General features: G+C 37.9%; 1 protein-coding gene across 8 annotated transcripts; it reads left to right on the forward strand.

Moving 5' to 3' along the window:
• Positions 1 to 713: 713 nt before the first annotated feature.
• DDX3Y (DEAD-box helicase 3 Y-linked) lies at positions 714 to 17,245 on the forward strand. Of its 8 annotated transcripts, none has more exons than XM_016944659.1 (18): positions 714 to 1,128; positions 1,648 to 1,694; positions 4,269 to 4,326; positions 6,093 to 6,140; positions 8,597 to 8,726; positions 9,485 to 9,640; positions 9,721 to 9,820; positions 10,474 to 10,609; positions 11,320 to 11,405; positions 11,678 to 11,776; positions 11,861 to 12,021; positions 12,405 to 12,549; positions 12,658 to 12,802; positions 13,036 to 13,217; positions 13,290 to 13,407; positions 13,684 to 13,837; positions 14,180 to 14,319; positions 14,811 to 17,245. In XM_016944659.1, the coding sequence occupies exons 2-18, from the start codon at positions 1,650 to 1,652 to the stop codon at positions 14,888 to 14,890; spliced, it is 1,983 nt and encodes a 660-aa protein (XP_016800148.1). In that variant the 5' UTR covers positions 714 to 1,128; positions 1,648 to 1,649; the 3' UTR covers positions 14,891 to 17,245. The 8 variants fall into 8 exon arrangements, with proteins under 8 accessions (XP_016800148.1, XP_063661037.1, XP_063661039.1 ...); XM_063804967.1 differs by having other exon boundaries at positions 801 to 1,128; positions 1,648 to 1,704; XM_063804969.1 differs by having other exon boundaries at positions 822 to 1,128; positions 6,887 to 8,726.
• Positions 17,246 to 17,793: the final 548 nt, after the last annotated feature.

A 17,793-nucleotide genomic window follows, 5' to 3' on the forward strand; every position in this document is an offset into this window, starting at 1 on the left:
TAAACCAACTTCACTCTGGGAACACTGAATAGAAAGTGTATGTTCCAATCACTTTGAATGTTTTAATTTTAAATTCGGAAACGCAGAAATATTTGTGATAATGTTTTGAGAATGAAGGTATTTGAATTTTAGCACTAGGAAACCCTTTGAAGGACGGTGTAAAATCTGGATATTTAATCTGGTTTCGCTGAGAGTTCAGAGGGAAGAAGTGTTTGTAAAACCACGTATATGGCTATTAGTTAAAGCCAGGAATCTAGTACTAAGCTTTTTTTTTTTTTCCCCCTGCCTGTCTGCTGAATCTGGACTAGAGGGAGGACTGAGAATTTGGCCAAAAAAAGTAACTCCTTCTAGGGCAAAAGACTATTTCCCACCCACTGCAGCGCCTGTAAGTTGTTACGAACGTAGGACAACTTTGGTGTAGTGGTTCCTTCAGTAGGCCGATCCCCCTCAACCCTCATTCTTTTGGGCAACCAAAAGAGTCTTTCACAATCCCATGGCTAGGCTGGCTTTGGGGACGTAGTATAGCACTGGTTAACCTAGGTTGCAGGGCGCCCAGAAAAACAAGGGACCTATGCCAGTGTGCGTTAAGGGCCTAGGTCCCCCGGTAGGTGTGTTATCACCAGGGTCATTCAGTATATAATTGTTTCATTGTTTCGTGAAAACAAGGGACCTATGCCAGGGTGCGTTAAGGGCCTAGGCCTAGGTCCCCTGGTAGGTGTGTTATCATCAACGTCATCAGTATGTAATTGTTTCATTGTTTCTTCATCCTGTGATGCTAAAGCCGTATGCTCATAAAGCGCAGGCACACTGGTAGAAAAACTAGAGGGGTCTGGGGTTCCTAGGTGAACCCCAGCAGCCTAACCCTGTCAAGCCTGTCGAGCCTCTGGCTGGTCACACGTGCTGCGGAATCCACTCAGCTTTCCTCAGGTGCAGTCAGGTCCATCCTGCAGAGGGACCTTCTGCGGACCTGTTGTTTCACCTCCCTAACCTGAAGATTGTATTCAAACCACCGTGGATCGCTCACATAAAATGGTCACTGCGCCTAACACCTGGGATCCCGTAACCCTTATCTATCTTGGCTTCAGAGCGTTTTTTGACTAGTTCCAACTTTGCTGAAGCTTGTCAAAGGTAGGTGACGGCTAGTTGGAACGGAAAAATTTTACGAAACTTCCTATTCTCGGAAGTAAAAGGGAAGAGAGAGTGCTTAAGGAAGAAGGGAAGTTGAGGGTGGGTAAGGAGAGAGCGGGAGTTAGTGGTAGATTGTTACTATGTTTAAGATTTCCCCAAAGCGAAAAAGGCGAAAGATATCTTGCTAGATCCCTAGAATTCGAAGACACTAGGAGAGGGCGGGGATAGCAAACATCGCGCAAATTTTGAGAGCCGCTGGGACTACGTAATCCCGCGATCTTATGACTAAACGAACGCGATTTAGGGAGAAGTAACGGTAGCGAAAAAGGGATTGGGTGGTGGTGGTGGAGGGGTGGAGCCAACGATGACGCACGTCGCGCGTGCCGTCGTATAGCTGTGGGAGGGGCATATTACCGCGTAGGTTAAGCAGTGCGCTTAATAGCTGTAGGTCTGGTGTGAGAGTTCCGCTATTCGGTCTCACACCTACAGTGGACTACCCGATTTTTCGCTTCTCTTCAGGGATGAGTCATGTGGTGGTGAAAAATGACCCTGAACTGGACCAGCAGGTGAGTCAAAGTAAGCCTACCGAAGCTTTCTACGGGACTCTTTACTTGGCCTGACGGTTTGTGGCGCACTGCTAATTGGTTTTTCAGTTTCACTTCTGGTGAGTTCGTGTGTTATGTGACTGGGACTCTAGGGAAATGGGGAGAGAAACTGCATGAGACCATGACAAGACCACGTACGGAAGGGACCGGGCGATGGCAGTAACGTTAATGGTAGTGGTTACGCTGGTATTCTGGTATAGTACTGGGCCTCACGCAATGGCGGCTTTTGTGTTTGCTTGTTCCGTGGAGACGCGCATGTGCGACCACGAACCCGTTTGTGAGAGGGGGCGGGGGAGGGAGGCGGTTCGCAAAAGCTGACCGTTTTTATGTCCAGGGTGAGGCTCTCATCAGGCGCCCCTGACGTATTCGCTGTAGTGTCATTGTTAAGAAGAAAGTGTATTCAGGCCACCCAGTTTGTGTAGCGAGAAGAAAGAGTAGTATGGTCTTTGTTCGGGCAAATGGCCAGAGTCTTTGTGTATACGATTGTGTGACTGGGCAGCGCTGTGTTCCTTGAGCAGAGGGGCCAGGCCTGTGGAATTCTTGAAGACGAGTGACTATAAAGCACAACGTAACAAGTATCCTGTATCTTGTTTCTGGTGGGGTCCCGTAGCCACGGAGCAACCGTTGCCCGGGTGCTGAGCGTGCCGAAACTGGGCTTCCGGTATGGAAAGTTTTGTGACGCAGAAGGACCGGAAAGGGATGGTGGGGAGGGTAGGGAAGGATGGCTGCCGCGTGCTTCTCTTGACCCTGTAGACACAATGGAAATTGGACGCCCGCGGAAAGACACCACCTGGAAGGTTAGAGATCCAGCATTGCGCTACACCCCTTTGTTAATTCAGTCACTGGACAGCCGCCTAGCCGAGAGCTGTGCGGTTTTTATATGGTATTGTACCTTTACTTTAGGCGATACATGCAGAAGTCGTCCGGTAGAAAACTAACCTCGAATGTTGATTAGCGGGACAGGTTATTTGTGGTTTACTTTCTTGTTATTGCCGAAGGATTGTTGATATAGGTTTAACTCTGTTTCCATTAAGGACAGATCCTTTGGAAGTTTGGGCGATGAGGCAGAAGATAGGTGGTCTACGTGTTAGATCAGGATCGTTTTCTGTGTCAGGAACCTACCGCGCTTTTGCATTTGGCACTCCAGTCGTTTGCAAGCTTATCCCTGCATTTCTGTCTCCCAAGTCTAGGGGAGGGAATGAATAAAGAGCATACTTTTTTTTTTTTTAACCAAAAAATACCGTCGGAACTTCTTAGTTGTGATTAAAGCTTCGTGATGCTAAATGATTTTAAATTTTGCTGTTAGGTGTCGTTTGAGGGATTTAATGGTCTGCCTTTGAAGGTTATTTTTCCACTGACGACGTATCAACGCCTGCAATTTACTGAGACTTGACGTGTTAAATAGATCACAGAAATAGAAAATTAAGAGCCTGGACAATACACATTTATGTTTTCTATGTAATTGGCATCCATTTAACTCTTGATAAACCGTGCTGTCTAGAATTAAGTAGTAAATTCAGATGGCAAGATAGTACAGTAGTATCTTAATTGATGATTCATGTAATGTGATAGTATCTTGAACTTATATATGTAAACTTTCTACGGCATAGAAAGTTTGTGCAAAAAGGTGACCAAGGTGCTCTTGGCATTGGTCTTAACGTGTTTTTTGAAAAAAATCTATTTTAACGTACGTGGTTTTTTCCCCTACCCCCGCCACCGCTTCAGAGTTGTTCTAGGTAAGGTATTATGCTGAAAGCCCTTAAAGCGAAATAACCTTTTTTCTAGTTTTAAAATCCATCAGTATAAGGAGGCAGGAATTGAGATTGGATATGTCATTTTAGAAACATTAAATACGAGGTGTTTTGCTTTTTAACTTCGTAACCAAAGACCTCCGAATTTGATGTTTAGAATGGGAGAAATAAATGCTACCATCTTCATAAAGTATCGAACATTAAATGACAACAGCTGTGTAAAGCCGCGTAGTACTCAAAACATAGTGAAGTTTTTTTTTTTTTTTTTGAGCTTTTGATGTTTAGGAATTTATCTGCATTTGAGCTTTTGATGTTTAGGAATTTATTTGCATTAAAAATAGTTGTACCGTCTTCAGGGCAAAGATAAATTAAGGAATCTTCAAATGCTTTTAATGTCCATTTATTTTTAGGGTTAGAATATCAAGAAAACCACTGTCATTGGGAACATTTCACTATCATGACTGTAGCTAAATTGGATGTTGAAGTTACTGAGAAATTGATGGTAAATTTTTTTAGTTAGGAAAGTTTTCACTTTGGAAAATTGTTAAGGAAAATTTGTTTTGAATTAATGAATTTCAACTCATTACTGTGAAACTGCTGGTATTCAGCTGATGCCATTTGCATTTGTCATGGTTGGTATCTTTAAAATTTGGCAGGTAATGCCAGGCCGACATGGCAGCTAAGTTTGTGGTACAGGATAAGATTGGAATCTAGGTCTCATTTGTCTTTTGTGATGTTATCTGTTCTTGTGTATCAGCATGTGAGCTATTGATATCTCTTCTAGCTTGCTAATCTGGACCTGAACTCTGAAAAACAGAGTGGAGGAGCAAGTAGAGCGAGCAGTAAGTAAAACTTTTTTTAAAAATGGAGTGTTTATCAGAGCTTAATGTTAATATCTTACTGGACTTGTTAATTTTAAATTTACATTTTTTTCTTTTCAACTTGACTATATAAAAATATGAGATATTTTGGTGTGTCTGGGTAATAAAATACACTGTTTACCTATGTCTGCTGAAAATACAAAAGATTATCCTGGTGCTGTGGTATGTGCTTGTAGTCCCAGCTACTCATGAGGCTGAGATGGGAGAATTTGCTTAAGCCTGGGAGGCTGGAAGCTTCAGTGAGCTGAGATCAGGCCACTGCACTCCAGCATGGGCGACAGAGACCTTGACTCAAAAAACAAAAAACCAAGAACCTTAATGTAATACACATTATTTTTAGAAAAGCAGTACCATTCATTTCTGGCCCAGCATGGGATATAAGCCCGTCCTTGTGAATTGACCTGCATTGTGTTAAACCTAATGAAAGAACTTTAACCTGTGCATTTATGTGCTACACCTACTGCTGTTGACGATGAAGAACCTAACATTCAGTGATAAAACCAAGCTCATCTGATTTTAAGGTGATGAGTTAGCTATATTCCTGTGAAAGGAAATTAGTTATAAAGACATTCTTTTGAAACACTTGGTCTTGTTTGTTTTTGGAAGATTGGGTGAGGTTAGTATTTGGATAGGAGAGTAAGGTTGGTGGTTATTCAGTAGTATCCTTGGTTTGAGTCCAGGTTTCTTACTGTTGTTCAACAAGGAAAGTAGTTGGTACGCTTTGAAACAAAACAAAACAAAACACTTTTAAGTTTTATAAATTTATTTCAAACTTCGTCGTTATATGAACATTACAGATATTTAAATGGTAGAGACATTTTTGGATATTTAGTTAAATCCAAAAGTAGGAGGTTTAGTTCAAATTTGGATTTTTGAGTAACAAAATCAGGTAGTCAGTTAACTTAAGTACTGTCTACTTCATAAGTTCTTTTACTTCTTAATCATAGACTGGCTTGTTGATTTAACTTAAAACACTTGATTTGTTTTCCAGATCATTTTCACTTTCCAACTTTTCATGTGTTTTTATGGTATCACTTTAATCTACCAGTACAGAATTTTTTTTCTTTTTTTGAGACGGAGTCTCGCTCTGTCGCCCAGGCTGGAGTGCAGTGGCGCGATCTAGGCTAACCCCAAGCTCCCCCTCCCATGCCATTCTCCTGCCTCAGCCTCCTGAGTAGCTGGGACTGCAGGTGCCGGCCACCATGCCCGGCTAATTTTTTCTATTTTTTTTTAGTAGAGACAGGGTTTCACCTTGTTAGCCAGGATGGTCTCGATCTCCTGACCTCGTGATCTGCCCGCCTTGGCCTCCCAAAGTGCTGGGATTACAGGCGTGAGCCACCGTGACCAGCCCAGTACAGATTTTTTAAAAGCCTCTTACTGGGTAGTTAATTTAGTATAGCACATAAGAGTCTTTTTTTTTTCCTAGTAGGCTTTTATACTGGGGTAATTACCATGTTTAATGGTCAGTGTTGATTCATGAAGCAGTTATTGGAAATAGATCTTTTTAAAAGATAATTGTTAGATAACCACTACTAGCTACTGAAATATTTGCGGTTTGCAATGTATTTTAGAGTAAGCATTTTTTCCGCTCATCTTGCAAAGTAGTTTATTGTATAAAATACAGGTTTTAAAAGTTTGTTTTCCAGGACCTATTTTTTAATAGACATTTTCTAAAAGCAGTATCTTGGCGATGTTATAGGCTTCTAATTTTACGTTTTCTCTTTTAGAAGGGCGCTATATACCTCCTCACTTAAGGAACAGAGAAGCATCTAAAGGTACGTCTTTAAGGCAACTTTGTAGACCTAACCTTTAGCAGCTAATCAAAGCCTAGGGAAGAAATTTTAGGAAGTCTGTAAACGTTTTTTGTCCCCTCCTGTGCCTCTTTCAGACTGTCTTTAAGAACTAGCACTTTCTGTTTTTGGAACAGTTTGTATAATGTTGAATGATGGATAGTTGTTGTTTCCTTTGGCAAACTGAGCCCAAAGAATCTGGGTTTTGTATAGTGGTTTATCTGTTTGTAAACATTTATGTTTTGAAATTTGAAACCAGTGTATTTGTGGAAATGCCTTACGTAAAAGAAACTGTGTAGTGATAAAGTCCTGCTTGCTGCTGTCTGGAAAAGTTAGCACAGCAAAAGTGGGTTTTTTTTTTTTTTTAGACTAGTTAACAGTTGTTAAGATTACCACTTTTGGCCACATCCAATAAGCTGGCGAGATTGTCTGGTTTCAGCCTAAACAACTTCATTTGAAAGGTGTTGCATGAAATGCCTTAAAACACTTAGGATGGTTTACTATTAAATTTGTAATTTAGAAAAGTTTAATTGGGGTGATGTTTTGAGTGCTGCGTATACATCAAAAAAATTCTAGGAGAAGGAAAGGTCGGAAAAGTATTTAAAACCAAAAGGAAAGAAGGTAATGATAAAGGGGTGTGGAGTGGGTTTGTATTTCTATGTTTAGTCTGTAGCCTCTGTAAGTCTGTTTATCAGAAGACCACTTAGCTAATGATTGTATTCTTTTTTCAGAATAACTGGAGAATTTCTTTTATCACCGGTATTCTTAGTATTGCATCTGGCTGGAATTGCATCAAAGGTTTATTAACTGCCTTAAGGAGAGATGGCAATATTTTAGTATTTGAGGGGATGGAAGAGATCTTAAACATCTAACTTCCTAAATCTGGGAAGTACAATCGATTTAGTACAATAGATCTAGATTGAGGAAGTACAATTATTCATTTGTCTAATATTGGAGATTTAAAAGCAGGGGAAAATATAACTTTATTAACTTGTAACTTTAAACATTCATTGAAATGTTTGAATTTAGGTAAGTGTGTGGTTGTGGAGTGAGTTTACTCTTGTCATTTTTTTTTTTTATCAGTTTGTAGACATGGAAAGTAGGCAACAATGAGGGTTTTTTTTTTTTTTTTTAACACAAGTATACGTTATTCTTAACGAGCATATTAAGATTACATAGTTACTTTTGGACTTTTAGAATTTGAGGCTATTTTAGAGGTCTGGTAGAGCAAAGTAGACAACATGGAAATTCCTTGTTTTGTATTGACTACTTCCATTTAGCTGATCTGTTTCTTTTTGGTGTTACTAGACAAAGCTAGATTTTAAAAGATGAATTAAGATGCTCAGCTAACTAGTCCTGTTTATACTATTGTTGATAGATAGCAAATTGACTTCTCCAGGTTCTTCATTGAATGAGTCCTTGTTTACTATGATGCTTGCTACATACAGTTGCTACATACTACTATACTATGTATGAGTAGTTTTTGGTCATAAACTGCATAGAGTTGGAGCTTTTTTTTTTTTTTTTTTTTGAGACGGAGTCTTGCTGTGTTGTCCAGGCTGGAGTACAGTGGCGCGATCTCAGCTCACTGCAAGCTCCACCTCTTGGGTTCATGCCATTCTCCTGGTCAGGCTCCTGAGTAGCTGGGACTACACGTGCCCGCCACCATGCCCGGCTAATTTTTTTGTATTTTTAGTAGAGACGGGGTTTCACCATGTTAGCCAGGATGGTCTTGATCTCCTGACCTTGTGATTTGCCTGCCTTAGCCTCCCAAAGTGCTGGGATTACAGGTGTGAGCCATCCCTGTTTTAATCCATCTGACATATTTCTTCTGATTATGTAGGTCTCTTAGTTCAAGCTTTTCTGTAGGTAACCCACAGTCCCTGAGGTAATCTTTTACTTAGCTGGGCCTTCCCAAAATGTGTATTATATATAGCATATGTTAAATGTTTAGGTTTAACACCTTTTGTATTATTCAAGATTTGTCAAGGATGGGACATAACTAAGAAACTAACAATGGGCTTGCACTAGCTACAAGTTCAGCTTAAAAATTGGGAACTTGGAATCCCTCTTAATCAGTCATAGCTTAAAAAAAGACTCATCTTAAATAATTTAATTGGAGTAGGTTTATATTTCGGATATTTGACATTTACACTTAAAAATGAAAGAAAAAAATTGTTATGATAGTATAGTATTAATAGCATAGCTATGTGACATGCAAGCTACCTTGTTCTCAGGTCATGAGATTACTTTGCTTCATATAATAATCTCTGGTGGAAGAAAACATTAAAGCTTTTAACAGTTCTGCTTATGGGACTTGTAGACCTTTGGTCCCACAAAGATAACATAAAGTAAGACTGCATGTGAAGGACTTCATATTTTGAAAGATGCAAATTATGTAAAAGTCTTGTCACCTTCTGATTTTTGCTTTTTTATTGAAGGATTCCATGATAAAGACAGTTCAGGTTGGAGTTGCAGCAAAGATAAGGATGCATATAACAGTTTTGGGTCTCGAGATTCTAGAGGAAAGCCTGGTTATTTCAGTGAACGTGGAAGTGGATCAAGGGGAAGGTAAATCTCAGCTTGTGTGTGTATAGAGTAGAAATTTAGAAATTTTAATTTGGTAGGTTCTCATTCTTCATACTTTCAGTGGTCAAGCATGTCTTTAACAGATTACTAATGGATTTAAAGCAGAATGTTGGTTTACTCATTGTTTTGTTAGCAGTAAGAGGTCTTTATTTTATTAAATTAGATGAATACGGTATTTGACACAGTGAAATCTGTTTCAACTTAAATGATACTTAAAGCCTGTCTGTGACAGCTTTAAACACTTCATTTTTGATGTGTGTTATAAGTTGATCTTAAAAACCTAATGGCTGTATTTAATCCTGTTTTCTGTTTTTCACAAATAGGAGTAAAACTCTAAAAATATTCTCTTGTCACATGTCTGCTTTCATATAAAGGAGAAATTCAAGTGTTATTCCTGCTTTCCTACTAGTAAATATATTTAGATGATACTATTTTAAATGAAGATGTAAAGTACGTAACTAGTTATAAGTATCTAAAAACCTAATTCTTAGCATGTGAGGTCTAAGCTGTGTGATTTTATAAAAATTTTTATAATTTTCTTAAAAATGAAGACATAAATTACAGTTTAAGTACTGGTTAATTAGAGGGCCTTACTTCACATGAGAAACGAATATTGAATTGCCAGTATCTTTGAAGGGTGGTTGTGTTCAGTAATTCAACTGATACACAAGTACGTTTCTAGAGCGATGATAATCTAACATGGGCTAAATCATGTACTTCTGATTGCTTGTGCCATTCAGATTTGATGATCGTGGACGGAGTGACTATGATGGTATTGGCAATCGTGACAGACCTGGCTTTGGCAGATTTGAACGGAATGGACATAGTCGTTGGTGTGACAAGTCAGATGAAGATGATTGGTCAAAACCACTTCCACCAAGTGAACGCTTGGAGCAGTAAGTTTTTGAAATGTATGTTAATTGTTATGAAATTTATTGCTTAGTATAACATGTATGTAATAATTGTTTGATTTCAGAGAACTGTTTTCTGGAGGAAACACGGGGATTAACTTTGAGAAATATGATGATATACCAGTAGAGGCAACCGGCAGTAACTGTCCTCCACATATTGAGAATGTAAGTTTTTTGTTTGACTCTTAAAGTTATTAATGCAAACCCATTGGATTATGAAAAAAAAATTAATGTCATTGTTAAGAATAATCCTGGAATTAAAAATTTACCAAACTTATGAAGCATCCATTATTTTTATTTTTTTATTTTTTGAGACAGATTCTGTTCTGTCACGCAGGCTGGAGTGCAGTGGCATGATCTGAGCTCACTGCATCCTCCTTCCTGGGTTCAGGCCATTCTCCCACCTCAACCTCTTAAGTAGCTGGGACTACAGGTGCACACCACCACACCCAGCTCATTTTTGTACTTTTAGTAGAGACAGGGTTTTGCCATGTTGGCCAGGCTGGTCTCAAATTCCTGATCTCAAGTGATCTTCATGCCTTAGCCTCCCAGAGTGCTGGGACTACAGGCATCAGCCACCATACCTGGCCTCCAAAAACTTTTTTCAATGTAGATTAAACCCAGGCATTTTCTTAAAAAATGCCATGAATCTTTTACTGAAATCATAGCATCTGTAAACCAAATCAGACAGTTTAGTTGGTTACTTCCATTAATATGTTAGTATAAAACAGAAATTGCGACAGATACAGCATTTTATATCTGCTATGTTTACCTCTGTATTTACTTGTATTTGATTAACCTGGTTAAATTCTTGGCAGTTTGGCGATATTGACATGGGAGAAATTATCATGGGGAACATTCAACTTACTCGCTATACTCGTCCTACTCCAGTGCAAAAACATGCCATTCCTATTATTAAGGGAAAAAGAGACTTAATGGCTTGTGCCCAAACAGGTAAGCTTACTCAACACAAAGTGAAAGTTAAGAATACCTGATCAGACTTACTTTAAAAGCAGTATGTTCTGAAGGGGATGTCCGAATCCTGTGTTTAGCATTTGAGGTAGGTAAAGATTAGCTGAGGATGTGTCTTTTTGTGTATATCTTTGGATCCTTGGGATGAAACTAATGTTTTTATCTGGACATCTTGAGGAAGCTTACGGCAAAATCTTCTTTAAGAAATAGAACTGCGTATTTTGCAGTTAACTCCACGGGAGTTAGCAAACTGCAGCCTTTAGGTCAAACCTAGCTCTTGTTTATTTTTCAATAGCTGTATTGAAATATAGCCATACCCATTGGTTATGTCTGTAGCTGTAGAGGTTAGCCAGAGATGTGGCAGAGAGACTGGCCTGCAAGAGCCATGTAGCTCTTTACAGAAAGTTCACTGACCCCTGCTTTACCTTCCAACAGTATGTAGTGATTACAAAGAAATGTTGAACTGAAAGTTGGTGGCACTTTTCAGAAAAGTGGTTGTGTTTTGTACAAATTGAAATACATTGTTTAAAAATAAAGCACAGTAGTCACTTTAGGTTTGCCATATAAATTTACTGTAACTTCCTAGAAAATTGGAAATAAAGTAAGAAAAATTTTCTTACAATTCAAGGGCATTTAGAACACTTTGTCATCTGTTAATATTCAGAAATGATAAGCCAGTGTTTTGTTTTCAGGATCTGGGAAAACTGCGGCATTTCTTTTACCCATACTGAGTCAGATATATACAGATGGTCCAGGAGAAGCTTTGAAGGCTGTGAAGGTAAAGGTTTTGTTATAAAATCAGACATTTTTGTTTTAAAAAGCTTTGCAAAGCCCTGTTGACTTTTCTGACGGATGCCAGATATACCTTATTTTCATTTTTTTTTTTTTTACCCCTTTCACCCACTGAAAATAAGTTATTTTTTTTTACCCCTTTCACCCACTGAAAATAAGTTTGTAGATGTAATCTGCAAATTATAAAGAGAAAGTGATGAATTTTTAAAAACAATTGAAGTTTTGGGTTATGAACTTAAAATTATATTTATTTTTTAGGAAAATGGAAGGTACGGGCGCCGCAAACAATATCCAATATCCTTGGTTTTAGCCCCAACAAGAGAATTGGCTGTACAGATCTATGAGGAAGCCAGAAAAGTAAAATATTCATTTTAGTGATTATTGCTTTTCTTATTTGTCAAATGATGTTGTTATAGTCACTGACATGTTCTTTGCTTAAAGTTTTCCTACCGATCTAGAGTTCGTCCTTGTGTAGTTTATGGTGGTGCTGATATTGGTCAGCAGATTCGGGACTTAGAACGTGGATGCCACTTGTTAGTAGCCACTCCAGGACGTCTAGTGGATATGATGGAAAGAGGAAAGATTGGATTAGACTTCTGCAAGTATGTCAGTTTTTATATATGGGGTGCATCTATTTCTGTATTAAAAGTTGATTACTTTTGTTGTATTTTACTAGCACTGCTTTAACTTTAATAATTTAATTTTCTACATAGTTTGGAAAATTGCAGTTAACGGTTTGGAAAGAATAAGTGAAATTTTATTTGAGGCTCTGAGCTTCATTTTAACAATCAACATGGGTAATTCGGTTGTCACCTTGAGCATTTGTGTGTGTGTGTGTATGCATTTGTTGAGTATGTGTCAAATTGTGACACTGCAATAGTTACTACTTGAGTTACTATATTAGTGCAATTAATTACACAACTATATATAGTAATTAGTTTCTCAGATCTAATAATCCAGTATCAACTGAGGGTTTTCGTAATAGGTACTTAGTGTTGGATGAAGCTGATAGGATGCTGGATATGGGATTTGAACCTCAGATACGTCGTATAGTTGAACAAGATACTATGCCACCAAAGGGCGTTCGTCACACCATGATGTTTAGTGCTACTTTTCCTAAGGAAATACAGGTACTGTTTGACGTTTGAACTTTCATTCAGAACATTTGTGTTTATTCATTATCTTCAGATAATTTATGTATTAAAATAGGTAATTGAGTATTTTTCTCACTGTTTCAGATGCTTGCTCGTGACTTTTTGGATGAATATATCTTTTTGGCTGTAGGCAGAGTAGGCTCTACCTCTGAGAACATCACACAGAAAGTAGTTTGGGTGGAAGACTTAGATAAACGGTCATTTCTACTGGACATTTTAGGTGCAGCAGGTAAATTATGAATAAGAATAGTGTCAGTTACATGTAAAGATAATCTCTTTACATATCTTCTGGCCTTTCCCGTTTTTCTAAATATGGCTAAAACAATGCTTACATTAATTGGCTCTGTTTGCATGCATCCAAGATGTATTTTAGCACAAGGACTAGAATTAAGCCAGTTAATAATTTAGATTAAGTAGTGATGCTAATTCACTGTGAGTAAACAAAGCCTTATAATTTTTCAGGGACGGATTCACTTACTTTAGTGTTTGTGGAGACCAAAAAGGGAGCAGATTCCCTGGAGGATTTCTTATACCATGAAGGATATGCTTGTACTAGTATTCATGGAGACCGGTCACAGAGAGATCGAGAGGAGGCCCTTCACCAGTTTCGCTCAGGAAAAAGCCCAATTCTAGTGGCTACAGCTGTATGTATATTTTATTTTTTAATTTATCGTGTGGATAGTGCTTTTTTTTTTTAATAGAAGTTAATTTTTCAGGTGGCAGCACGAGGACTAGACATTTCAAATGTGAGACATGTTATCAATTTTGATTTGCCAAGTGATATTGAAGAATATGTGCATCGTATTGGCCGTACAGGACGTGTAGGAAACCTGGGTAAGGGGTTTGTTAGACAGTTCATTTTTTTTTAATTGTGATGCATACAGCCAAGATTTGACACAGAATCTTAAAAATAGAATGTTTATTTTTGAGGTAAAATTTCATATCAGATTAATCAGCCAAGTAAAAGTTTTTCTTTCAGTCTCTTTGATTTGGTTATATTACAAATTACAATGTCATATTTTAGTTTCTTTCTTACTATATTTTATATAGGAATATAAGAATACTCCGCTACTTTATGGAAACTTCATGTACTTTTTTTGAACACTTTAGGCCTTGCCACCTCATTCTTTAATGAAAAAAATATCAATATTACAAAGGATTTGTTGGATCTTCTTGTAGAAGCTAAACAAGAAGTGCCTTCTTGGTTGGAAAATATGGCTTATGAACACCAATACAAGGGTGGCAGTCGTGGACGATCTAAAAGGTACACACTGTTTCGAGCCTTCACTCTTGTTATTGCTTACTAGGGGCAAGAAGCTTTCAGAGTTAACTTAAAAGTGTTAAACAGTTATTTTCAACAATAATAAACATTTTGGGCAAGGGATGATTATTAGAGAGGGTGACAAGGAATTAAGTGTTAGGTCCTTACTCCTGAGTCCTTTAGAAATACTGTTAGAACACATTGGGACATTAATGGGATGGTTCCCATTGGAACATAATGGAATTGAACTGAAAAATCAAATTGGGAATTGCAGAGTTTAAGCAGGAATTTTCAGTTTAATTGAACTTTGTACTTAACACTGCCATGCCATATTTTTGCTTACAGTAATAGATTCAGTGGAGGATTTGGTGCCAGAGACTATCGACAAAGTAGTGGTTCCAGCAGTTCTGGCTTTGGTGCTAGTCGTGGAAGCAGCAGCCGCAGTGGTGGAGGTGGTTACGGCAACAGCAGAGGATTTGGTGGAGGTAATGTTAATTTTTCTTTTAGGAAGGGCTTTTTGTTTTTCTTTTTTTGAGATGGAGTCCCACTCTGTCACTCAAGCTGGAGTGCAGTGGCCTGATCTCGGCTCACTGGAAGTGACTCTCCTGCCTCAGCGTCCTAAGTAGGTGGGATTACAGGTGCGTGGCAACATGCCCAGCTCATTTTTTTCTATTTTTAATAGAGATGGGGTTTCACCATGTTGGCCAGGCTGGTCTCTACCTCCTGACCTCATGATCCACACACCTTGGCCTCCCGAGGTGCTGGGATTACAGGCTTGAGCCACCGTGCCTGGCCTAGGCTCTTTGTTTTTCTTACGAGTTCTCTTTTTCAAAGCATAATTCATTGGGGAGATTTGATTTCTGAGGGACACAAAATCCAACCCTAGATTTCTTTTACTGGTTTTATGTTAAAGTACTTGAGAAAAAAAAGGTATTAACGAATGACTTAATTTCTCTCTCAACATTTTTCTTGATAGGTGGCTATGGAGGCTTCTACAATAGTGATGGATATGGAGGAAATTATAACTCCCAGGGGGTTGACTGGTGGGGCAACTGAATCTGCTTTGCAGCAAAGTCACCCTTACCTTTAAGAAGCTAATATGGAAACCACATGTAACTTAGCCAGACTATATTGTGTAGCTTCAAGAACTTGCAGTACATTACCAGCTGTGATTCTCCTGATAATTCAAGGGAGCTCAAAGTCACAAGAAGAAAAATGAAAGGAAAAAACAGCAGCCCTATTCAGAAATTGGTTTGAAGATGTAATTGCTGTAGTTTGGATTAAACTCTTCCCCTCCTGCTTTAGTGCCACCCCAAACTGCATTTATAATTTTGTGACTGAGGATCGTTTGTTTGTTAACGTACTGTGACTTTAACTTTAGACAACTTAACTACTTTGATGTCCTGTTGGCTCAGTAATGCTCATGATACCAATTGTTTTGACAAAATAAATTTACTAAACTTGGCCTAAAATCAAACCTTGGCACAGAGGTATGATACAACTTTAACAGGAGTCATCAATTCATCCATAAATATAAAAAGGAAAAAAAACTTCAGGCAGTAGTCTGCATTAGGACTGTTTGAGTTTTGCAGACTTGGGGTTGGGAGAACATCTTAAAGCATTAAAGCATAGTTTTTTGTATGGCCAACCTTACTAAATTAAGTTCTGACTTGCTCACTCTATCCTGGATAGGCACTTGGAAACTTACACTCTTTAAGCCATTCCAGTCATGATGAGGTGGAATGTATCAATATACCAATTAATATTTTTGAAAGAGCTCTTCTAGGTTAATTTAAGTAAGTACAGCAATTTCTCATTTAATGTTGAGGGAGTTTATTCTAACCTAGGCAAACGGCATGCTATCACAAGAAAGGTTTAAAGCTTTGATAAAATGGGGGAGATTTAATCAGTTTTTTTAATGCCTGCTATAAAAATTTGAAATATTAGAATGGCCGACCATGGCAGTGACCAGGCCTCACTACAGGCCTGGTTGGATTCTGGTCTTTAATGCATGCTAGTGTTGATGTTTTTTGGTCAAGAATGGTTTAAACAGGAAGGATTATGCAGCAGGCTTTAATTTAATGTAGATTCATACTGCTCTGTTAAAGCTGCGTTGAAATGTTAAAATGGCTTACACTTGCAGACTTTGCAAATCTTAAGACTAACAAATCCTTGAAATCACACAGGTTGCAAATACGTACTAAACTGCACAAGGTGTGTGTTCTATATGTGCAGTTTTAGCGTATTTTAGTTGCATAGGTTTCCATGGTATTTATAGTCTCTTGTGCTAAATTTGGCCAAAGATGATTGTCCACCACTAAAAATGCCTCTCCCACTTGGAATTCTGTACTGATTTTGTGGCCAGATGCAATGATCTTTAAAAACAAATCTTTTCAATGGCATAAGAAGTTGACAAAAATTAAAGTGCAATAGATTTTCAAGTGTATTGTGCCTTGTTCTAAAACTTTTAAGTAGGTGCACTTGACAGTATTGAGGTCATTTGTTAAGGTGCTATTTCAATTAGTGTAGGTTTAGACTCTTGTACATTTCTCCCATAACTTTTTACAAAGTATTTTATTGCACATGCAGAGAATTATATATATATATGTCTTGTGTGGGTGTCCTCGACCTTCCAATCTTATTTTGTCTCTTGGAGATTGTTGAATGCAGCCAGTGAAGAAGTAGATTCCTAAATTTTATTGGGGACCATGGTATGGTAGTTGAGAAGAAAACTATTTGCACACAACAGATTTTAGATACTTTTTGCTGCTAGTTGTGTAATATTTATTGAACATTTTGACAAATATTTATTTTTGTAAGCCTAAAAATGATTCTTTGAAAGTTTAAAGAAACTTGACCAAAAGGCAGTACAAAAAACACTGGCACTTGAATGTTGAATGTCACTGTATGTGAAATAATATATTTCGGGGTAGTGTGAGCTTTTAATGTTAACTCTGTTAAACTTGAGTCAAATTAAGCAGACCCGGCATTGGCAATGTAGCTGTAATTTTCTGACAGAATTTAAGACAAAATTGTCAACTTGAAACTAAAACATGCCAATGATATGCTTGTCTTAAGATATTAATGAAACACTTCTGAACACTGATAGGAAGTGTCCACATCCACAAAGTTTCTCTTGAGTTTTGTTATGTGTTTTGTTTTGTTTGATTTTCAGTGATTGTCTGGTATATTTACAGTCCTCAAACGTGGTTATTTCTGTCAGTGACTTAACATTCGGTTTTATCAGCCAGCAGTATTCTTCAGTAAATAAAGAATGGAATTGCTGAATGTAATCATTGAACCTCGAGTCACTGTAAAAGTTTAGTAATTGCTTATTGTATTAGTTTTAGATGCTGGCACTGCATGTCCTCTGTTTATTCTGATTTTACTGAAATAAAAAGTTCAAAAGTCTTTCTGCTGTCACTTGTAGCTTAATGTTGAGTTGAAGATGAACTTGTGCTCTTAACCTGAAGATTGGAAATCTGATTTCTTGGCTAACTACCAAAGCTGTTTGTGAAATACTGTCCTGAGGCTAGAAGTACTTTGCCTTAATGATGAAGGTGGTAGAAGGTTGGAGTTGTGAGGCAGGATTTGTATTCTGACTGATGTGAATCTAAAAGGTCTATACATGCAGCATATATTGCATTTTGGTCTAAGCAACTTAATATGAGTGTGATTGTTATTTTAAGCATTTTTGATGTGAAAGATGGCTGAACTAAATGAATTGGGTAAAAAGTCAGTTGCCTAACAAATTACTTTTTGATTGTAAGTAGTTACTTAAGGTCAAGAATTAATTGGAGTAGGTTAATGATAGCTGAGAATCTCATAAGCACGTTTTGTCCAACTTCTTTTTTCTGGTGGCTGACAATCCTTTTAACACATTACAGCAGTTAGTGCTGCTTAACAAACACGATAGGCAAACTGGTCTAACGTGTTAATGTTTGAAATAGGTTTTTTTT

Source organism: Pan troglodytes, chromosome Y, assembly GCF_028858775.2.
Source record: "Pan troglodytes isolate AG18354 chromosome Y, NHGRI_mPanTro3-v2.0_pri, whole genome shotgun sequence".
NCBI classification, from domain to species: domain Eukaryota; kingdom Metazoa; phylum Chordata; class Mammalia; order Primates; family Hominidae; genus Pan; species Pan troglodytes.

Excerpts from the sequence above, each read along its gene's own strand:
- DDX3Y (XM_016944659.1), top strand. The coding sequence starts at position 1,650 with ATGAGTCATGTGGTGGTGAAAAATGACCCTGAACTGGACCAGCAG. Across the intron at positions 4,327-6,092 it reads AGGAGCAAGTAGAGCGAGCA|AAGGGCGCTATATACCTCCT; the intron begins GTAAGTAAAACT and ends TTTCTCTTTTAG. Across the intron at positions 12,022-12,404 it reads ATTGGATTAGACTTCTGCAA|GTACTTAGTGTTGGATGAAG; the intron begins GTATGTCAGTTT and ends TTTTCGTAATAG.